The sequence below is a fragment of the Peromyscus californicus genome, unplaced genomic scaffold (assembly GCF_007827085.1).
Source record: "Peromyscus californicus insignis strain IS unplaced genomic scaffold, ASM782708v3 Scaffold_7__1_contigs__length_154581171, whole genome shotgun sequence".
In the NCBI taxonomy this organism is placed as follows: Eukaryota; Metazoa; Chordata; class Mammalia; order Rodentia; family Cricetidae; genus Peromyscus; species Peromyscus californicus.
The window spans coordinates 11,263,864-11,278,899 of NW_026294595.1; the positions used below are offsets into that span (position 1 = coordinate 11,263,864).

Below are 15,036 nucleotides of genomic sequence, written 5' to 3' on the forward strand. Positions count from 1 at the left end.
GAGAGTCCCCAGTGACACTGATAGGCACAGGATAGTAGTATACAGTAGACACAGACTGCCATACACACAGCCGAATCAGGAGACTGGACTCAGAGGCCAGGCAGTCCTAGGTAACAGAGCAGGGGCAGCCATGTATTCGGTAGGCGGCAGGGTGTAGGGACTCATATTCTAAAGGCACAATTACTGGAAAAGCCTCATCCCGTTTTTTTGGAGTTCTGCTATGGTTTCTAAATGTGAAAGGCCCTTCTCAGAGCCTATGGGAGAGCCATTCTGTATACTGGGGGCAGCGCTGAGCAGGAGCACAATTCCTCTTCGGTGAGATGGTGAGATGTGCATCCACTCAGACACTGGATAGAACTGATTTAGGGAAGTAAGGTCACTACTGATCAACCAATGAGAGATGCTGAAGAGTCAACATTCTCCCATCTCTCCCTGGGACTCTTCAGTCTCTCTCTCTCTCTCTCTGTCTCTCTCTCTGTCTCTCTCTCTCTCTCTCTCTCTCTCTCTCTCTCTCTCTCTCTCTCTCTCCCTCCCTCTCTCCCTCCCTCCTTCCCTCCCTCCCTCCCTCTTGTTTACTCTGTTACCAAATACTTTGTTTTGTTTAGAGAAAGGGTCTTACTCTGTAGCCCAGGCTAGCCTCAAACTCAAGACAATCCTTCTGCCTCAGCCTCCTGAGTGCTGGGACTATAGGCATGAGCCACCACACCTGGCTTCAGATTTTATTTTGAGATGGGTCCTGGGGATCCTAGACTGACTCACACGCTCTATGCAGCTGATACCAAGCTTTGGCTCCTCCAGGCCCTACTTCTGGGGTGATGGACATTCTCCAGCAAGCCCAGTTTTATGTGGCACTGAGGACAGAACTCAGAAGGGCTTGCATGCATGCTGGGCAAACACTCCACCAACTGTGCTGTATTTTGGGATGTCAGGTTTTAAATGTCACCAAGCTGTAGCCAAGGCGCATCCTGGTCAGAGCTGGGATCAGAAGAAACCAACAGCTCTGTGGAGCAAGGAGTAGCCATGTTCATGTCTGTAAAGAAGCCCCTCTTTCTGGCTGTCACCTGAGAGGTTGCCATTAGCTTTAACCTGGGTGCAGAGAGTAGCTGATGGTCTAGGCAAAAAAGCTATTGGTGAGGAGCCTCAAACAAGGCAGGTCACACGTAGACAGCACTGGTCCCTTTGAGGAGGCCTAGGTCATCCCTGCACTACGCAAACTGCACAGATCTTGCAAGTGATGGAGCCACACACACAGAGATTGGGTGATCTAGAGACTTGGAAGTAGGTGACATCCGTTCCACACGGCTAGGTTCCACTTGTAACTTCTGGGATCTCAAGTCACTGAGCAAATGCTGGACTCCCATGCATACCCTGGCATTGCTCTGAGACTGAGCCTCAGCATGCATTATCAGATGCCTCTGGGTCTTTGCAGGTGAGGGGACCCCCTGAAGCCTGAGCCTTAGTGGAAGAAAAGAAACCCCTATCATGGGGTTCAGACCCTATGATTGCTCCTTCCTGCCTTCCCTGCTTCTCCTTGAATGTCAATTGTCTAGGTCAGCATCTTGTCCCACAGCTAGCTAGCCACCCACAGCTCTGTACTAGAGGTTGGTGTGACCTGGGAACACACCAGGCACCTCCTCTTTCAGGTGCTTCATGACACAGAGCTGTTTATTTTTCTGTTTTAGCAGGCACTTGAATTTCAGGTGTCAGACAGAACTGGAGCTGCATCCAGGGTCCCCACAGAGATTTCTCCCCCTCCCTGAGCCTCAGGGTCCTCTCATTTGGAGAATGAGGGCAACCCCAGGCCATAGAGACATTATGATATGAAAAGCCTACAGACAGGAGGATGTCAGAGCCGGCTGGCTGACCTCCCACACCCTGAGCCTCTCTATGTGTAACAATCTGAAAAAGAGTGAGGGGGAGGGTTTACTTTCCATCTCCCACCCTCCATTGGACACAGTGCTGACCTCAGTCACCTGGAGGTGGGACTAGCCAAAGGCTGCTGGTCTCTGCCAACTTGCACAGAAACAGCATCCACACCCTCTCAAGGCCGGAAGCTGCCTCTTCTCCCCACCAGCCCAGCTCGGGCTCACAGCTCCCCCCCACCCCCCCACCCCCGCATCTAATTCAGTGTAGCTGGTAATTAGTTTTGTATTGCCTTACACGGTGATGTTAATACTGATTACAGGGCCTGATAACTTTAGCAATAAATACTACCCAAGGCAGACAACCACCAGCTCTTGATTGGAGAAAGCTGAGGTGGGAATGAGAAGCAAATCGCTATGAGGGTGAGGGATTTAAAGTACTCTGCTTCCCTATCAGCAAGGTAGGTCCAGGTATCAGAGTGCTGTGCCTCGGGAGCCTCCAACTGTGGTGAGAAGTGTCACCAGCCCCTGAGGCAGTGCCCAGTGAGTAAGTTCTGTGTGTTCTAAAATGACAGCTGCAGGAAAAGAGCCCAGTCCTGCCTGGCTCCCTGTTCTTCCACGTCACATATGCTGTGTGAAGAAGGCAGATGAGGGGCTGGAGTGAGGGGAGGGGCTGTGCAGATGCGCAAGGTGTCCATAATACCCCCTGTTCAGGCTTACTGGGATTCTGAAAGGGGAAGTTAACATCACCTGCTCTGTCCCTACCTGTCCCATCCACAGAACTACCTAGGTGTAGCCAGGTGCCCGGTGCAGGCCAAGGTGCAAGCATCTACAGTGATGAACAGTCCATCAGAATCTAGGACCAAGTGCGCAGTAGTAACTCAGTAAGGACAGAAATGGAACAACACTCACAGCAATAGCTGGCATGAGGGAAAGTTCTATAAGCACGGACAGCTTTGGCCTCACTAGGGTGTCTGTCAGTGACACTGCTAGGGAAAGCCACGCTGGGCTGGGCGTGATGGCCGATGAGGTGCAGCCCCCCAGCATAGTTGCAGAGCATGGGGTACAGGAGGGAAGGTTTCTGAGACTTTTGTCAACAGAAGCCTCTCCAGCCCCCTTCCTTCCTGCATCCTCCTCCCTATCTTCCTGCTAGGGGGTCACTCAGAAATGACTCTAGTACCCAGCTGGGGTGTCACCCTTCTCCCCAGTTTCTTCTGTTCCCCTCTAGAGCACTTGACACAGACAGCACTTGTGTTAAATGGCATGGCGGAGCTCCACATCTTCCAACAAAGTGTATTGCCCCAGGTGACGACGATGAGGACTTGGATTGGTGTGTGACCATGAGGCCATATCTGAAGGGGTTAAATCCAACCAGCTGATGGCCAAGAAAGGCTTGTTACAGAAGAGGGCTGCTGAGTGGAGAAGATGCAAGAATCGGACAGGGGGGTTGTGGGACAGAGAAATCCATGAAGTCATCCCGTTTAATCGTCCTTGCTCTAAAAAGATGGAAACTCAGACTCAGAGAGGGAGAGACCTGACTCAAGGTCACCTGGTCAGTGCTTAGTGCGACTAGAGTAAGACCAGAACCCCGGGTTCAAGGTCATTGCTGCAGAGCTTCCCAGCCTTTCTTATTCGACTCCCACAGACCACACTTCTTTGTAAGCAGAGGCTTGGGGTGGCTGTGCATGGGCCTGGGACAGGGAGCCCCAGTCATGCCTCCAACCCAGGAATGAAATAAACAACCCAGAGCCCCCACCGGGAAGCTCAGGATGATGTCACTGACACTGCCCTCAAAGAGCACGGATGTCAGCCTTTTATTGAAAACCACAGAACAAAGCCACACCAAAGCGCTTTCTGTCTGAGGACAAAGTTCGTGAGGGCCACAGCTTTGCATGGAGCAAGCTGTCAATCAGGACTTGGCATTTGATTGAGTGGATCATTCTGAGCCAGCTGCTGGGAGAACAGATGGCCCAGCACGTGCGCTATGCCCCACCTGCCTGCCTAGATCCTGAAGGCAGCCCTCATTATGGGCTGGGATGGCCCATCCATCTCTGACTGGCTCCCATGCCCACCTGTACCAGTCCACACTCACCACCCTGGGATCTTGGGTCCTCACTGTTTAGAAGAGCTGAAAGCAAGTGCGACTGTGAGGAGCACTTTCTGAGTGGTGGAATATGAATGCTTTCTGAGGCCCAAAGGTGTTTGAGTAGTGTCTCTCGTCACAGTAGAATTGAGAAAGCAGATTTCTAGGCATGGATATCCTAAGGGACCAACTGACTCAGTGAAGCCTGGACTCACATCTCAGGTTGTCACCACTGACTACAAGAACCACCTGTCCCCATCCCAGTGGGGCTCTTGACCTGGGGAGAGGCACCTGAGCCTTCCTAGACTCAACATGGTTGGGCGGTTTGAGAGATCTTGGCTCATGAGACTTGGTGCTGAAATCCCATCACTTTCAGGGATAACAGGTTTCTCAGGCATGATTCTACAAAGGAGACTTCAGAGGCCAGCCCAAGGAGGGCAGGAGAAGTGAGGAGCGAGTGCATCTGGCTGTTCTCAGAGGAACCTCAGGGCTCAGCCCCTGAGAGAGAACCCTCTAGGCAAGCAAATCATTTCATTGTCTTTCAAGCACCGTGAAGGCTTGGGGTTGCGGGAGCTGACCAGGGTCCTGAAGGCAGCCCTCCGGGAGGGAGCTCCTTCTGGGCCCTGAGACGCCAGTGTTGCCTGTGTAGGAGGTCTGCTGAGGCCCCTTGCTGGAAACAGGCTCTGTTAGCACGGAGGAACAGACACCACCATAGAGACAAAGCTTCTATCTGAAGTTGAACTAAAAGTTTCTCCCTCTAACAGCAGATATTTGAAAAGACAGGTAGAGGATTTAGGGAGGAAGAGCTTGTAGTCAGGCAGTGGAGGCCCAGTGTGCCCAGAAGGAAAAAAAAAAAAGGCTTTAAGGCTGGAAGGTCTATGGGGATAGTCACTTTCAAGACTACCCAGGACCAGCCATCTCTATGCCAAGATATGTCAATAAAGGATTGTCCTTTGTAAGGTTAGAAAGATCTGTGTGGCTCTTTTTGGCACATGGATTTGTGTGTGTGTGTGTGTGTGTGTGTGTGTGTGTGTGTGTGTGTGTGTGTGTGTGTGTGTGTGTGTGTGTGTGTGTGTGTGTGTGTGTGTGTGTTCATTCATCCATCCATACACCATGCCCAGCCAGCACCCTCCTCCAGGCTTTCCCCAGAGGGGCCAAAGAAGCTCCTTTCCCAGAGTTCCACAAAGACCCTCTCTAGGGGTAACTGTCTGTCCAGGACGCCCCAAGCAAAAGGCACAAAGGGTGAATGGGGCAACAAATCCCACTGTCAGGTCAAGTTTGAACTGTGTGACCTGGACAGAGCCAACCAAGCCAGCAAGGTCTTCCAGGTGAACAAGGGAAGCCTGTTCCAGAGTCTTCCTCCTGCTCTCTGGTCTCTCCTCTCTCCTTTGTTTCCTCTCATTCTGAGAGATGGATAGATTGTCCAGGCAGCTGGGATTGGGACCAAAAGGTGGGCTGTCATCCACATCCTGGACTTCCGACTGCCAAGGGTGGGGGGCTCAACTCAGATCAAGGCACAGTGGCATCACACAAAGGGCATTTTAATGTCACTCCTGAGCAGCCCAAAAGCTGGCAGGCTCTTTCCCGTGAGCACGAGCACCCTAGTAGCAAAACAGCCTCCCAGCTGAGAGCTCACAGCCTCCCAAGCTGCAATTTTAAAATGGAGAATACCCTCCCAGACACACACTTCGGTTGGTACATTGTTCTGGACAGATGAGCGCTGGGCATCTCCAGCCGTCCCACATGCACACAGCACATCACTCATGCTTCTAGCCGCGTGTGGTCACAGCCCCCAAATCCTCCACAACCAGCCAACAATGCACCCAAGCGCCTTGCAGCTGCCCTTCCAGGGCTTGGTGGCACCATGCCCACCGTGCAGAGGGTAGCGTTGTTCCCAAAGGGACAGACGGGCCACCGAGGGGGGTGTGTTGGGAGGCAGGAGTTAAGTACCTCCGCTGGCAAGAATGCCTGGGGGCTTGGCTGTCACCTCTGTCTTCCCTACCAGATGACAAACCCAGGAAATGAAGACCCTAGTTTGCCCTCTGAACTTCTCAGCAGGAGTGGGGAGGTGGTCTTGAGAGAGGGGCTGCTGTGCCCCGCAGAGCCAGCGCTGCGGAAACCCGTCTAGATCGGCCCGCATCCCTCCCTCAAGCCCCGGCCGGATGGCACTCGGGTCCCCTCCTCAGCCCCAGCCCCGGGGACAGCTCCCCGACTTTGCCCGGCTCTCGGTGGCCCTGGCAGAGGAAAATGGCGTTGGTCACACGTACTTGGGTGAGTTCGGTGCCCATCACCAGGAGGACCAGGAGGCTGAGGAGCTTCCGGGCCGGTTGCATGTCTCGCGGCCACTCCGACGTCCTGGCGTGCGGGGCCTGGGTGCTGGCGGCTGGCAGCTGCGGGGACGTGGACGCGCTCCTGGCTGGGGCTGGGGCTGGGGCTCCGGCCGCGGCTCGGGCTCCGGCGGCGCCTGCTCAGCAGCCGGGGCGGGCGGCGCGCGGGCTGTGCTGCGCTGAGCTTCGGCTCTGCATATTTATGGTCCCGGTTCCGGAGCGACTGCCTCTCGGGCAGGGCTGGGCCGGCGGGGCGGGGGCTGCGCCTGCTTCTCCCCGCGCGCCAGGCGGGTCCCCGCGCGCCCGGGCTCGGCGGAGAGGCGCGCCCTGCGGAGCTCGGCGGCGCGCCCGGGCTGCAGCGATGCCAAAAGTTTGCTCGGTGAGGGGCGCGGGCGGGGGCGGCGCCGAGGGACCGGCGCGCCTAGCTCGCTCGGGGAAGGGAGGAGGGAGGGCGGCGACCGGCGGGGAGGCAGGCTGGGACAGGATGTGACATCAAAAAGGCGGGGGAAATTGAACTGGGCCAGACAACTCCATCCCGGCGGCCTTTAGCCAAGGGGGGCTCTGGAGACCCGTGCTGGAGACTGAGTCAGGGACCACTGAGTGGTGAGAGGGTGGTGAGGGGAGGTGTCGGGGATGGGTGGAGTGGCATCCTCAGACGCCGGGCCCATAAGCTGCATAGGTCCCTCCTAGGCGACCCTTAAGGAGCAGGTTGGCAAGGATATTTCCAGAAACAGTGAGGAGTCAGGTCACCCAAGACTGGGAGAGGCCTTTCCTTGACCCTATACGTGGTCAGGTAGGGGCTGAAGTGTGAATAGGGAGAGGTGCTCTGCTTCATGCCCAGGTGGGGGCTGGGTTGGGGGTGTGATCCCACATGCATGCTGTGGGGGTCTGTCCTCGTCACGCCTTCTTTCCTCTAGATACCTTGTTAGAGCCATAGGTCAGGAAAGGAGCACCCAAGAGGGTCCATGGCTGGGGTCTACCTGTCCTTGTCCCTTCCCTTGGCCCCAGAGTCCCCAGCTAGGGTGGAAATGCCCTTTATGCATGTTCTTGTACCCAAAGCTGTAGACTGTGGGGAGCTTGTCTTGGGGCCAGGCTTGTCTTCCACTTAAATTGTACACTTTGGGGGAGGAGTCCCCAAGGACCTCTGCTTGCTGAGAAGCTCAGGCAGCTGAAGGCTTCGGAGGCATCTCAGCTGATTTGTTCCCATCGTTTTGTTTTCAGTCTTGGGGAAATGAACTCCATAAAGAAAATCCCCAACAGCAAATAGCAGAGCGGTGAGGGATGTGGCCCCAGGCTTTCACGCCGCAGGTGAGGACATAGGGGCTCTGGTGTGGGACCTACCCAGATAGTTCCAAGCAAGATGAGGTGTCAGTTCCTGTGTGGGCATCAGCAGGGGCTTTGCCAGGGTCACTCCAAGCTCTTGAGAGCAGACTCTGGCAGGGAAGCAGGCCTGGTCTGTGCTTTGGATCATGAGTAGGCCACAAGATGGCCTCTTTTAGGTCCAGTGGCACAAAAATAATGTCATTTGATATTGGTCCTCCAGTGGCTGGGTGAGGTTCATCCCCATGGTAGCATCTGGCAAGTGCTCCTCCTTTTCACTGTTGAACAGTGTTTCACCGGGCGTGGCTCTGGGGGTGGACCTTGCTTCTCTCTCTGTCTGCTTGTTCAGGGATTATTCCTGTGTTTGGGTGTTTCCCTTCTCGGCTGCGGCAGAAAGCTGCTGTGAAGCTGAGGGTGAACACTTGCCTCAGGTGCTGCTTTTGATTCCTAGAAATGGAGTGGCTGGGCCAGATGGTTGTGTAATTTGAAAAGTACAAATGGGCTGAGGAGATGGTTCAGTTGGCAAAGCACTTGCTGCAGGAGCCTGGGGGCCTGAGTTCGGATCCCCAGCATGCTCGTAAGAAGCTGGGCAAGCCTGTAATCCAGTGCCAGGGAGGCAGAGGCAGTGGGATCCCTCAGCTTGATGGTCAGCCAAGCCAGCCAGTCCATGAGAGCTCCAGGTACAGTGAGAGATGGGGAGTGAGTGGTGGAGATACCTGATGGTGACCTCAGGCCTACACACACACACACACACACACACACACATACACACACACACACACACACACACACACACACACACACACACACACACGCTCATGAGTCGGAAGAGAGATTAGGCATTACCAAAGCTGAAGGAAGGGGAAGTAAGGAATAGTTACTGAGAACAAAGTCATGTTTGGGGCCATGAGAAAGGTTTTGAAGATGGAGGCAATGGCTGAACAGAGTGGTGACTCTTTCATTCATGGTGCTAAATTGTACACTTCAAATGTTATATATTGGATATATTCTTACCCCAATAAAAATATAATAATGTCATAGACTCAAAACCTTTGACTTGCACACTTCAGATTTATTTATTTATTTTTATTTGTGTGTGTGTGTGTGTGTGTGTGTGTGTGTGTGTGTGTGTGTGTGTGTTGTATGAGAGTCCCTGCAGAAGCCAGAAGAGAGCATTGGTCTGCTGGAGCTGGAGTTACAGGTGGTTGTGATCCTCTTGATGTGGGCACTGAGAACCAAACTCAGGTCTTCTGGAAGAACAGCAAGCACTCTAAATGGAAGACTTGTGTAGAATGGGTGTTAGTGTTGATAAAACTGGTTTTAAAAAATTACTTACACACTCTAGAGGTAGCTCAATGATAGAGCAGGTACAGGGCCATGGGTTCCATACCCAACACACACACAAACACACACACACACACACACACACACACACACACACACACACACAGAAAGAGAGAGAGAGAGAGAGAGAGAGAGAGAGAGAGAGAGAACTTACACATAGTTTTATTGCATGATTTGAAAAAAAAAACATAATACAATGAGGTTAGCATCAAGAAAGTCCACCCCCAGAACCACTGAGGTACGACTTGGTTCTTACGCGTCCATTCTTTCATGCACATGAACAGAAGATTGGGAGTTTGTGGTCTTTACAGCCTCAGGACCTAGGTTCTGATCCAGCCCTGCCTCTCAGGAGCAGCTGTGATCCTGGCTGGTCACCTTTGGGTGTCTCACCCACCCTTGCCTGTGGAGTGGGTGATCAGTTCCCCACTGTGTCCACCCAATGGAGCAAGGAGAGTGTGACACCCAGCTCTGCCCAGCACTCAGGGATGGCTGGAAACAGGGAGAGAGTGAGGTTGTGCCTTGCATGATCCGCCTGGAAACTCGGCATCCCTCGCACAGTGGTGTGAAGTTTGCCTATGACTTGTACACACTTTCCTGCATAGCTTACTGCCTTGCTTATTTTAGTCAATGTTTTCAGCTTTATGTATTGTAATTTTTAAGATTGGTTTGTATCATTGTTAATTATGTGTCTGTGCAGGTGTCCATGGAGCACAGTTATCCATGGAGGACAGAAGAGGGTGTCAGATCTCCTAGAGCTGGAGTTACAAGTGGTTGTGAGCCATCCAAAGTGGTTGCTGGAAACATAACTCCAGGCCTCTGAAAGAGCAGCAATGGCTCTTAACAGCTGAGCCTCTCTGGTCCCCTATTTCAATTTTTGAAATTTTATGTTTTTAATTGATTCATCATATTTGTTTTTCCTTCCACATACTGCCAATCATCACTATATTGTTTCTAATACTCAGTGCAATGTAAAACTGTATAACAGTTATTATACTGTATCATTTAGCCCACCTCTCTAATCTCCCATTCCCAGGGGTTGTTTTTTACCTGTGGACTTGGGGACCTACAGACACAGAGGCCAACAGGATTACACTGTAGCTGAATAAAAAGCAAGGAGAGAATTAAGCAGAGCCAAAGCCACTGGCTTCCCTCGAGTTCATCATCGTGGGGAAAGACATCTATGAAGATTGCCACTGGATGGGGGCCCGTGAATTTCCACCCCACATCCTCACTTGGACTCTGTCCGTCCTGTGTTGAAGGCTAGCCGCTCATGTGCTCAGTTTCTCCTCCCTGTGGTCCTTAGTGCTCCACGCCTGGCCCTTCTCTCAGCTTGTGCTGTCAAGGTCGAAGCCTATGCTGGTTCGCCCAACTTCTGTGTTAGGGTGGATGCAGTCCCTTCCTGTCCCACTGCCCACTGGCTTCTTTCGGACCCACCCTGTCTCAGGGTGGCTCAGTCCTCCAGGCTGCCACACCTCATGCAACTCCAGATACAAGGCTTTCCTGCCTAGGCTCAAGGGCTCGCACTTTGGGTAGCTCTAGCTTCCCCAAGCCAGCCTTGAATCTGTGCTGTCTCCGTCACGACTCAGTGGGTGCCCAGCCACCAGGGTTACCCGACGCCAGGGCCAGCTTGCTCCGTCCCACTTCCCAGCTCCCTAACTACCTCACCCGCTGTCTTCCTGATGGACCAGCCAGCTTGCCTGGTGTGCCTCCTCAGGACACCAGCAAATCGATATACTTTGTACTCCTTTAAGCTAGGCTTCCTGCTACCACTGAGCCTCATTATAATGTGACAGAGTGTTGCCAAGGTAACGGCACTAACTCCCTGTCCTCTCTTCGAATTTCCTAGCAAATGGGGCCTGAAACCTTCCCAGCTGTCCAGCTTCGATGGGCTTTGCCACCAGAACCAAGACCAGAGCCTTTGGATGGCCAGCTTCCCATTGTCGTGGTGCAATTGAGCTAGGTACCCCATGCAGCCTGCTGTTCCCAGCTTTCTGCTCTGCCTCCTCTGACCGAGCTTGTTAAGTTGGGTCTCCTGAATAACGTTTGTTTATCGGAAATGTACTATTTGACAGGCACTATGCCGAGGGCAGGCTGAAGAAAGGGTCAAAGGCAGATGGGCTCATACCAAGGACAACAGACTTGGGCATTATGACCAGCTGTTTCTATCTGGAAGCCATCAGGGAAAGATGGGATGTCTGCTTTCACCCCTATGTGTTGTGTGCTATTTCTGCAGGATTGACAGCTATGGTCATGAAGACTCCACCCATCATCCCAATTATTTGCAGTTCTTAGCCCTTCATCTGGGCTAGTCATGAAGCAGTAACCTACACGCTCCTATTGAATCCTTGGCCTGAGGAAGGGCTGGGATGTTTCAGTCCTCTGGGTGATTCTTGCCCTACCCAGCACCATGATACAGCAACTCCTGCCTAATCACTACCGTCCTTGTCCTCCTGGCCACACGGGGCTATGTTGAGCTCAGTCTCTTGTCCTCCATCCCCTGCTCCCAGATAGCAGAGCAGGCACTATGAATTCTGTTCCCACTTTGCTGTCCCGGCCTCCCAGCTCAAGGGGTCCCAGGTACCCTAGAAGTTGTTCGACCTTCCTTCCCACTCAAGTTCACTCCCTCCAACCCCAACTCTTTATTCTTGCTACTGTGGGGAAAATTAACTGGGTGCTCTCTGGGGAGCCTGATGCCTCACCCCACCTCCGCTCCGTGACCACAAGCTGGGCCTTCCTCCACTTCATTCTGTAGATAGGTGAGCTCTGTCCCAGGAGACCAGCCTCTCGTCTCCACTTGTTCATTTCTATCAGCACCGACACATAGCTGTTTGCCCACCTTCAGTTAAGTGCGCCTCACCCTTCCGGCCAGCATCCGCCATGCTCACCTCTTAGACCCCTGTGCAGAGCTGCGGGTCACCGCTGACTGAGTCAGTTGCTGCTTTTCCCAGTCTCCTCAGTGGCAAGTCTTGCTTCTCAGGACCACTGCAGACAAGTTTACCAGCAATGTCTACAATCTAGCAATGACTTTATCTGCAGTGTCTCCACAGTGGCCGCCACCCACTCCAAGGAGCCATGGCTGCCCCTGGACTGGGCACAGCTTCCCTTTCTATACCCTCAGGCCCTCTTAGCCCTCCTCAGCTCTTTGTGGTTTCACCAACCTGCCGTCATTAAAGATTGAGATGACCCTGAGTTCAGGCCTCAGTGCTCTCTGCCGGGTCCTGCCCCCTCCTCTCAGTACTCACATCCTTTCATGCCTGAACAGTCTCTCCCCTGAATCATAGACTCACACCCGGCCTGCAGCCGGCAGCTCTCTTGGGCTGAGTAACTCCCACGTCTGCAGGTCCACTCCAACCACCTCAGCCCTGCCCTGCTCTTTCCCATGCCACCGACAGCGAGTTTGCTCTTCTGTGGCTGTAACTGGGCACACAGGAGCTCAGCTCTCAGAGCCCTCAGGGTCTCTCAGTCCTCACAACCAGCCCAGCAGCAGATCCTGTGGGTCCACCACCCAACCACCAGTGTTCACAACCAAAGCCACCTACTTTCTGGTGGGTTTCTGATCTTTTTTTGTTGTTGTTAATTTTTTTCTGTTTGTTTGTATTTTGTTTTGTTTTTGTTTATACAGATAGGGTTTCTCTGTGTAGCCCTGGCTTTCCTGGAACTCCCTCTGTAGACCTGGCTGGCCTCGAACTCAGAGACCTACCTGCTTCTGCCACCTAAGTTCTGGGATTAAGGGGTGTGCCACAACTCCTGGCATGCATATATATATATATATATATATATATATATATATATATATATATATATATAAAATCTCCATATATATAATTTGTTTAATTATCTCATCTTATAGTCACCTTTGTCACTTGTCAGAAACTCAGTAGTGTCCTTCACACCTCGGCGGCTTAGATGTCTTCCTGTTGGGAAGCTCTCTATACTGGTGAGGTTTTGTCATCGTGACACAAGCTTGGGTCATTGTTAAGGGGGAACCTCAACTGAGAAATGACTCCATTAGCTCAGCCTGTAGGAAGTCTGTGTGGCATGATCTTGGTTGATAATTGATGTGGGAGGGTCCAGCCCTCTGTGTGTCCCAGGTGGTCTTGGGTCGTATGAGAAAACGAAACAAAGACAACAAAAAAACAAAAAAATCCTGATCAAATCAGCAAGCAGAGCCCCTCCATGGCCTCTGCTTCCGTCCCTGCCTCCTGGTCCCTGCCTTGGTTTCCCACAGTGATGATCTGTGGTCAGGATGTGTAAGTCAAATAAATCTTTTCCTCTCTAAGCTGCTTTTGGTCATGGTGTTTATCACAGCAACAGAAAGCTAACCAGGACACTAGCCCTGATCCCCGAGGCAAGATCCTCCCGGCCACCCTTGGGCCTCTTCATTTTCTGCTTAGCTCTTCTTACTGCCTGATGTAGGCATATGCATCTCCTCTGCTCCCCCTGCCGGAAGGTCAAGTGGCCAGGCCTGCATACTGGAGGGGGCTTTGTGCTCTGCAGCGGTAGAGGTAGGAAGACTTGGCATAACAGACATTTGGTTATTCCTTCCCAAGTCTGAGGGCCAGAAGTCCAAGACCAAAGCGTGCGTAGGGCTGTGCTCCCTCCAGAGACATGTCCTTTCTGCCTCCTGCACTGCCTGGTGTCCCATGCTTGTGGCCACATCACTCCAGACTTCCAGGTCAGCTAACACCCTCGGCCTATCCCTCTGCCAGGCCACCCAGATAGATAGAGACACACAGAGAGACATAGAGAGAGATAGACAGAGACACAAAGATACAAAGAGAGAGAGACACAGAGGCTGACAGTGGAGAAACAGAGACAGAACCACAGATAGAGACAAAGAGGCAGAGAGAGGCAGAATGGGGGCAGGAAGGAGGTGTGAGGTGAAGCTGGGTGGGTATGGGGCCAGAGTGCATGACCTGTGGATTCTGTTCTTATGAGAATGCAGACTTGGGGGGGGGGAATCAAGTAGGAAGGGAAGAGGTCTGTCTGGCTTTCATTTTGGGACTCTGTCTCTCAGTAGAGAGTAGGGAGTTTGAGGGGAGCCCCATGGGGTAGGACATCATCCTGGGAGCACCAAGTTGGTTCATGTGAAGCATGACCATTCTTGGGGGCCAGTAGAGCTACAGAAGGGTATGGGAGTGCATTGTTCTGGTGAAGGCCAGGGCTAGGGTGCTGGGGTTGAGGTGGGGAAGGAAGGGAAACCAATTAGTTAACAGGCATTGGTTTGAGGCTCTGGGTGGGCAATGGGAAGAGACAGCAGGAGAAAGAGAGCAGGGAGGGGGTCAAAGTCAGTTCCACATGACACAGCTTTAGCGCCAGAAAGGAGGCTCTGAGCAGGTTTGCCTGTGGGATGTTGGATGGGGAAGCTGCAGCCCGGATGGGCTCAGTACCCAGGGAACTCAATGGGCTCCCTTTGCAAGAACATCCACCAAGACCAGGGAGCTCCACAGGACAGGCAATGTAGACCAGCTGTGAGCCACTTGTCCCTTGAGAAGCGACGGAATGGCCGTCTCAGAGGGACATTCACGGACCCCACCAAATCCAGGTCCATGGGACATCCCAGACCAGAAGTTGTTCAGGGCACACTCCACACTGTCACTAGGCACACTCAATGGGCTCCTGGAGCTGGCTTCGTGCCCAACAGGCATGAGGCTTAAGATCCCCAGCAGCAGCTCAGAACCCCATTACTCAGTGAGAGAACTCTACTTCTCCACACCAAATCAGAACCTGACACTCCGATGTCACCTTTGGAGTGGGGCTTCACTCGGTGGCCCTGGTTTCTGCCTGGGAGCACAGACCCTCAGCAGAAAGCAGGCAGGTTCTCAGCAGTTCCCACCATGGGTCTGCAGGTAGCAGGTTCAGTGGGTGAGGGGAGCAGGAGGAAGATGAGGGTGTGATGATCCCGTCATGGATCACAGCCTCAGGACCATGTGTGCATTTGGCGCACTTGCGGGACACACATCCTCACTTCTATATTTGAGCACCCTACCTTCACCTTCTCAAGCTGAGGAAGCAGAAGCTCAGAAGTGTGAAGACTCTGCCTCAGGTTGTGGCAGAGCCTGGTTCTGCAGGCTTCCAGGATATACATTCTTCCCGGCAC

General features: G+C 52.9%; 1 protein-coding gene and 1 long non-coding RNA gene across 3 annotated transcripts in view; one reads left to right on the plus strand and one right to left on the minus strand.

Moving 5' to 3' along the window:
* Olfm1 (olfactomedin 1) overlaps positions 1-6,397 on the minus strand; it is a 38,699-nt gene extending 32,302 nt beyond the window's left edge. Inside the window, exon 1 of the mRNA XM_052722652.1 lies at positions 6,213-6,397. Within this exon, the coding sequence (XP_052578612.1) occupies positions 6,213-6,278 (66 nt within the window). The 5' untranslated portion in view covers positions 6,279-6,397. The remainder of the gene's footprint in view (positions 1-6,212) is intronic.
* Positions 6,398-6,738: 341 nt separating this feature from the next.
* Positions 6,739-13,221, plus strand: LOC128100475 (uncharacterized). Of its 2 annotated transcripts, none has more exons than XR_008214810.1 (3): positions 6,739-6,875; positions 7,494-7,580; positions 9,970-13,221. It is a non-coding gene; the product is annotated as an uncharacterized LOC128100475 (long non-coding RNA). The 2 variants fall into 2 exon arrangements; XR_008214809.1 differs by having other exon boundaries at positions 10,783-13,221.
* Positions 13,222-15,036: the final 1,815 nt, after the last annotated feature.